The 7,316-nt window shown below is 47.6% G+C and overlaps 1 protein-coding gene across 1 annotated transcript; it reads left to right on the top strand.

The window, feature by feature from the left end:
- The first annotated feature begins 325 nt into the window (after positions 1-325).
- On the top strand, positions 326-4,885 carry LOC147899059 (uncharacterized). The gene has a single exon (XM_087378196.1). It carries the CDS (start codon positions 590-592, stop codon positions 4,883-4,885), a length of 4,296 nt encoding a protein of 1,431 aa, XP_087234322.1. The 5' UTR covers positions 326-589.
- Positions 4,886-7,316: the final 2,431 nt, after the last annotated feature.

Below are 7,316 nucleotides of genomic sequence, written 5' to 3'. Positions count from 1 at the left end.
CTCATGGAGAACTCTTTCCCCCCACATTATGTATTTGGCGCCACGTCGAGTGTGGACTCCTTGCTTCGTAGAGAGTGGAGGAGACACGAGGACGGTGACGGACCCATGCATGCTTGGCCAAACCTCTGGATCTTCCCCTGCCCCCTTCATGATCGGGAGGGAGATGGTTAAGTGAATCATGTGAGGGAGAGAGAGCGGAGTCATCAAACAAAACAGAATGCTTTTAATTTTTCAATTGTTGAGTGAAGTGCACCGGTTAGCAAACTAGCAATGGAGAGATTATTAATAATAGAAAACCATGCTGATATGATGGTGGTGATGCTGGTCCTCTTCTTCTTCTTCATCGTCTTGGTCTCCAAGGTGGTGTTCCATTTGTTTCTTCAATTTTAGGTTTTGCTGCTGCTTATCATCCTCCTTCGTTGCCTTGCCCTCATCGATCTCTTCCCCAACCCTCCCCATCCTTCCATCTCTGCTTCCTCCCTCGCAGTTTTTCCATCCCCCACATTCATGCCTTCCGGTTTCCCTCTCGCCTCTCCCGCTTGTCGCTCCCTCCCCCTCTCCCCTCTCGATTTTTGGCCATCTTCTCCCCATGTCGATCGCAGAGCGACGTACCGGCCCTGCCCGCCGCGGAATGACTGTCTTGGGGAAGATCCCTGCCGTTCCCAAGCCTATTAACCTGCCTAGCCAGCGGCTGGAGCATCGCGGGTTGGATCCGAATGTAGAGATTGTGCCGCGCGGGACCTTGAGCTGGGGCAGTGCGGGCCGCTCTCCTCCTACTGGTGGCAGTCCGTGGGGAAATGCGGGTCCCTCATCGTCACCGCCCGTGAGCTCTGCGCCATGGAGCAGTGCTGTAAAAATGCAAACGGGATCGGTTTCAGGTAACGAGCCACGGGGCTTGGCTGAGAGCCCTAGTCGGCCCTCATCTGCAGGGAGCGGTCCACGGCCTTCTTCTGCTCCTGTGAGTAGTGGCGGAGCTTGGGGCGGTGTTGCTGCAAAGTCAGAGGAGCAACTGCAACCTAGCCGATTCAATCTGACTCCCGTAGATTTTCCAACCCTAGGATCTGAGAAGAATCCAGATCTTCGGCCTCAACAAAATTCCACGTCTTCAGGTCGCCCTGCCTCCGCAGATGGAAATGTGTTGGATAAAGAAAGGTGGCGTTCGTCAGTTCCAAGTCCTTACCAGAATTTCGCCGTGCAGCAATACACAACATCATCAAGTAGGCCAACGTCAGCGGACGGAACTTTAGAAAGGCGTCCTTTGACAGTTTACCCAGGGGGCGGGTATGTGAGACCTAATCTTGCCCCTGGGGGCCATGTTCATGCTGAAGATGGTTACAGTAATTATCCTCCTCTTATGCGGCAGCCAGTACCTCCAAGAGGTAGTCATGTTCCTCCAATGGCTCCTGTAATTTATCCTGGTCCGTTGCACCACGGTGGATATTATGGCTCTCCCGGAGCACCACCGCGTTTTAGAAGCATGGAGGATAGAGAAATGATGATGTTAGGCATGGTTGGCAATCCTGGGATGTATGGAAATTATCCTCCTCCTCCACCTCCTCACCCAGGGCCTTCAGAGCACTTTGGCAGGCCTGCAATCTATGGAGGCTATCATACTCACCCAGGGCCTCCTGAGCAATTTGTCAGGCCCAGCCATAGTACATTAGGAGGTGGACCTCGACCACCTGGCATTAATGCTACATTCGCTGATGATCGAAAGGATCTTCTGGGCTACGAGAGGGATGGTTATCGTGGAGCTGGGCAGGAGTTTGGAAAGCACAGGGGTGGGTGGGTCTCCGAAAATTCTAGAGATGGAGTTCATTTTGATATGCTGAGAAACACCAATCATGGTAGCTTCCACAGTTCATTTCCTACAAAGGTGGAAAAACACCCTGAAAAGGGTGAACAAGACAATTTTCAGCTCTTCGATTCTTCCGATTATGAAGGGCAGCATGACAAGCTTAGGGAGACTGCAGATCAGCGATCCAAGCAGTGGCAAAGAGAGGATGAAGAGAGGATAAAGGAACAGAAGGCTAAGACTCTTGCTAAGCTTGACGTCACTGAAAATTCGCATTTTGACATACTGAGAAACACCAACCACGGTAATTTCCACAGCTCATTTACTTCAAAGGTGGAAAACAAGCCTGAGAAGGGTGAACAAGACAATCTCCAGTTTTTTGATTCTGGCGATCATGAAGGGCAGCGTCCAAAGCTAAGGGAGCCTCCAGATCAGCGAGCCAGGCAACGACAAAGAGAGGAGGAAGACAGGATAAAGGAGCAGAAGGCCAAGGCTGTTGCTAAGGTTGACGTCACTGAAAAAGCTAAAGATGGAGTTCATTTTGACATTCTGAGAAAGGCCAACCATGGTAGCTTCCACAGCTCATTTCCTACAAAGTTGGAAAACAAATCTGAGAAGGGCGAACAAGACAATCTCCAGCTTTTTGAGTCTTGTGATAATGAAGGGCAGCGTGCAAAGCTCAGGGAGACTGCAGCTCCGCGGGCTAACAAGCAGCGGCAAAGAGAAGAGGAAGACAGGATAAAGGAGCAGAAAGCCAAGGCTGTAACAAAGTATGATGTCTCTGGAAATTCCAAAGAGGGAGTTCATTTTGACATATTGAGAAAGGCCAATCATGGTGGCTTGCACAGTTCCTTTCCTACAAAGGTGGACAACAAGCCTGAGAAAGGTGAACGGGACAATCTCCAGCTCCTTGATTCTTGTGATAATGAAGGTCAGCCTGCAAAGCTTAGGGAGACTGCGGATCAGCGGGTCAAGCAGAGGCAAAGAGAGGAGGAAGAGAAGACGAAGGAGCAGAAGGCCAGGCCTCTTGCTAAGCTTGATGTTGCTGAAAATCGTAGCGATGTTCATTCCGACATGCTGAGAAACACCAAGCATGGTAGCTCCCACCCTTCAATCCCTACAAAGGTGGAGAACAACCCTGAGAAGGTTGACCAAGACAATGTCCAACTCGTTGATTCTTATGATTATGAAGGGCAGCGTGCAAAGCTTAGGGAGACCGCAGCTCAGAGAGCCAAGCAGAGGCAAAGAGAGGAGGAAGAGAGGATAAAGGAGCAGAAGGCAAAGGCCCTTGTGAAGCTTGAAGAGTTGAATAGACGAACTAAAGAAAAAGTTGGTGATGTGGAGGCAGCTCCCAAGACTGAATTAGGGGATGGAAGCGGTACAAAGGTCCCTAGCCCACCACCTGTACTAGACACCTTGACTGGTACATTGTCCACTGAAGGGGTAACTGAAAGCGTAGCTTCTTCAGCAGAAAATAAATCACTTCAGGTCTCTATTCATGGTGTCATGTTACAGGATCTAGGAAAGGACATCTCCTTTGGAAGTTTCAATGAAGACGACTATGCAGACTTGGGTTTGACAACATATTCAGATGATGGACAGACTAAGAAGACTCAGCGAAAATCACATGCAATAAAACGTCCCAATAGAGACCGGGCTGTGCAGGATTCCCGTGCCACGGATAAGCAAAATGCAAATGAAGGCATGGTGTGGGCGCCTGTTCGGACTTTGGCAACTGCAGCCGCCACGGGATCTGAATCAGGCACAGGGTCTATTGTCTCTATTGATACCAAGTTTGGTATGCAAAATAAATCATGTGAGGGTATGAAATCTGGCCGTTCCCATGCTTCGTGGAGACAGAAAAACTCAGCTGAGAACAGTGCAAAAGAGGATTCTCATAAGGAGATTGCAGAGAGAGGAGGAAGCCAGTCTGTAAGTGTGGTACACGTGGAAAAAAAAGAGCTTCCAGATTCTTTACATATTAGCATTGCTTCAGGTGCACAGCTGAATAATCACCACAAAGGGAGGAACGGTGTAGGACAGTCCATTAAATCTGTGTCAGGACTGCCTTCCAAGCACCTAAATCATCCGCCTGAGGTTGACAGAGGTCAGCCGACTGGCACAGGTGAGGTGGTGTCTGTACTCCAGCAACAGGGCAGGTCTAGTCAGACGAACAGGCAAGAGAAGGAGCAACAGCCCAGGGTGCAGACGATCAGGCATGAGAAGCAGTTGGAAAAGGAGCAACAGGGTAGGCCCAGCCAGGTGAATAGGCAAGGTTTGGACAAGGAGCATCTGAAGGAGATTAGAACTGCATCAGGACTTCCTTCCAAGCACCGAAATCACCTGCCTGAGGTTGAAAAAGGTCATTCGTCTGTTACAGGTGAGGAGGTGTCTGTACCTCAGCAAGAGCGCAGGGCCAATGAGGCAAACAGGCAAGAGAAGGAGCAACAGCCTAGGGTGCAGACGATGAGGCAAGAGAAGGAGCAACAGCCTAGGGTTCAGACGATCAGGCAAGAGAAGGAGCAGCAGCCTAGGGTGCAGACGATCAGGCAAGAGAAGGAGTTGGAGAAGGAGCAGGAGGCTAGGCCCAGCCAGGTGAACAGGCAAGTTTTGGAGGAGCATCTGAAGGAGATTACTCATCAGCAGAGAAAGCATGGTGCTAGCCGATCTCATGCTTCATGGAGACAGAAGAACTTAAGTGAGAACATTTCAAAAGAGGCTTCTCATAAGGGCTCTGATAGAGGAGGAAGCCAAATTGTACCTGCATTACAAGCCGAAAAAAATGAACTGCCGGATCCACCACACTCCAGCATTGCTTCAGCAGGCCCACAGCTGAATAGTTTCCACAAGGGGAGGAATGGTGTCGGGCAGTCAATTAGAAATGCACCAGGACTGCCTTCCAAGCCTGGAAACCATACATCTGAGGTTGAAGCAGATCAGCCCGCTGTCACAGGTCAGGTGGTTTCTGTATCACAGCAACAGGGTAGGCCCAGGGGGGGGAAGAAAGGGGGGTTAAAGGTTGGGGGAGAAGAGGTTATCAATGTGTTCAGAAGACCTAAATGGCCTATGAGACCAAAGAACAGTACATAGTATGTGAAATGCGAAAGATGCTTGTTCCACAAGAAGAAGAAGATTGAAGGCTTTCTAAGTGCTACAGTTTTTGTTGATTAAAGTTTCAAGTTTATGGCTTCTTGCACGGGGAATTCTTCTATTTATGTGAATCATAAATGAATATGGAAACCTGATTGTTAGCACTGACACATTCTTCAAAATTGTGTTCTGTAAGCTGCTTCACCTTCCAATCTGATCTTGCCTTGCTGCCAAGCCTCTCTTCTGCCATGTGGTTATCCACATTTTGCCCATGGTCTGAAAGTTGTACCCCGTTTTTCTCCATTTTGAGGCACTAATACAGACTTGTTTTTGCCTTTGGAAAAAGAAAATGAACAAACATGATTTTATGTACATATGCATGGGTTGGTAACATGAACAGTGATTTCATGTACAGGTGTTAATCCCTACATTATCGTGGCATGGGGCTGTTCTGTGAATAACGTTTGATTGGTATGTGAGTACTTGCCTAAAGGAAGTCAGAGGAACTCAGTATGTTAGTGTATGTGTAGATGTGTGACTGCTTGCATGAAAAATTTTCTGGGTTATCAATACATGAGTGGCCATGTTGTGTAGGTTATGCATGCCAACAAGCATAGGGAGCACCTGGTGACCACCTCTGTGCATACTCACCTCTAGTATTTTTGCTGGCAGTGAAAAACTTGAATAGACCATAAAAACTGAGGAGAAGACATGTGATTGTGTTGCAACGAGCAGCTATTGGCTTTATTCTCTTTCAAAAGAAGGATGGTTGCCTGTGATTTCAAGCACCTTTCCACATGCTCACCTATTCAAGCTCATGATAATAGATATCCTCCTCCCTCTGCAAGCACTAGCAGCCAAGTATGGAGAGTTGACGACTAATCATGCCTTTGAGGTTGAGAGATTCGATGATTTGACAGGAGATGCCCCGCTCGAAGCCTTCATAGTTCCTTATGTCCCTTTCAACTGGGAACGCAGCGGCCTTGACTTCTTACCTCACTAATAGCACAAGAATATCATTGAACATTGTGAGTACCCTAGAAAAGTGCTTAGTACTTGGTCTTTTTGCTAGTATAAAGAAGACCATGCTTGGGTTTCATTATAATTCTAGATGGGGTTGACAATGTGGCCAACATATTCTTGTGGCTATTTCTCAAGAATGTGGTAGATTTGTGATCAGTCTTAGGATTTGTTTAATTTTATTGAAAACACATCACCTGATACTTTGATACTATGTCAACATTGACACCATTATCGTCAAGGAAAGTACCTTTTATTCTGGGCATTTACTTGCCTAAGCTTCATTTATAAGTTTCTATCTGTCTACAGAAGAATAATGCCAGCTTAGTGTCTATATGTGCTACGATTAAAAATTTTGCCTTGAATTCATTGACCTTTGAACTAAGTTTAACATTCAGCCTTCCTTAACTACATGTTTTTAATGAAGACATAGAAACTTAATCTAGAAAAGAATTTGTGAGTACAGAGATTACTTTTTTGGTTTGTCCTGCATCCAAGCTTTCTTTCTTCTTGGATGCAAACTTACTGAACATGTGTGAGGTTTTTAAAAATTATTACTTGCATGAAATAAGAATTCATCAATTTAAATATGTAAAAGAATGACTAGATCCAAGTCTTGAATTGGTTGTGTGTGTGTGTGTGTCTCTCTCTCTCTCTCTCTCTCTCTCTCTCTCTCTCCCCTCAGTAGATTGGTGAGAATGAGGGCCTATGGCCCTACTTATAGGGGTTGTGGAGGTTGGTCCACAACCGAAGCTGGTCCACCAGCTTGCTGAGCAGGCTGAACTGCCAGCTCAGCTAATCCCATGCAGGGCTGACTGGCTGGCCCAGATGTTGACCAACCTGCTCATGTGGCCGGCAAGGATATGGCCTATAAAGCCCCCATATTCAGCTCCTTTGTTTGGGTTCTCTCCAGTGCCAAACTTTACCATCCAGCCCATGTGGCTGAGCCCCTTGCTGCCCACATGGCATTTGACAGCCCTGCCCATATGGCAGCCAGTAGGGCTGTCTAGATACCAGCCTATCATACTGCCCATGTGTTAGCAACACTTGCAATGTGGAGTAGGATTACCCCTAAAGTTGCCTTGGGTTAGGAAGCTAGGAGGCTAGACAATGAAGTGGCCCAAAAGACTAGCAGTGCCTTGGTAGGACAGTTGGTACATTTAGTACGAGTCTAGTGTCGTGAGCATGCTAGTTGTCATAAGTGGAATTACAGCCGTGTATTGACCACTGGTCTCGGGGGTGGCAGCTTGTGCTTCTGGAAGCCTCTAGTAGCGAGGCTCAGGATGTTTGTTGATGGCTGGGTAGTGAGCAGCCTCCATGAGAGTGAGCTTGGAATGACGACAGCTGTTGCACAGAGAGAGAGAGAGAGAGTTTGTCATGATATTACAGCAGTATCAGTCATTAGAGCTTG

The sequence above is a fragment of the Dipteris shenzhenensis genome, chromosome 8 (assembly GCF_047967505.1).
Source record: "Dipteris shenzhenensis isolate YYH24624 ecotype China chromosome 8, Dip_SZ_1.0, whole genome shotgun sequence".
In the NCBI taxonomy this organism is placed as follows: Eukaryota; Viridiplantae; Streptophyta; class Polypodiopsida; order Gleicheniales; family Dipteridaceae; genus Dipteris; species Dipteris shenzhenensis.
Note: the sequence above shows the minus strand (reverse complement) of the source record. Positions and strands in the feature narration are given on the sequence as shown.

Excerpts from the sequence above, each read along its gene's own strand:
- LOC147899059 (XM_087378196.1), top strand. The coding sequence starts at position 590 with ATGTCGATCGCAGAGCGACGTACCGGCCCTGCCCGCCGCGGAATGACT.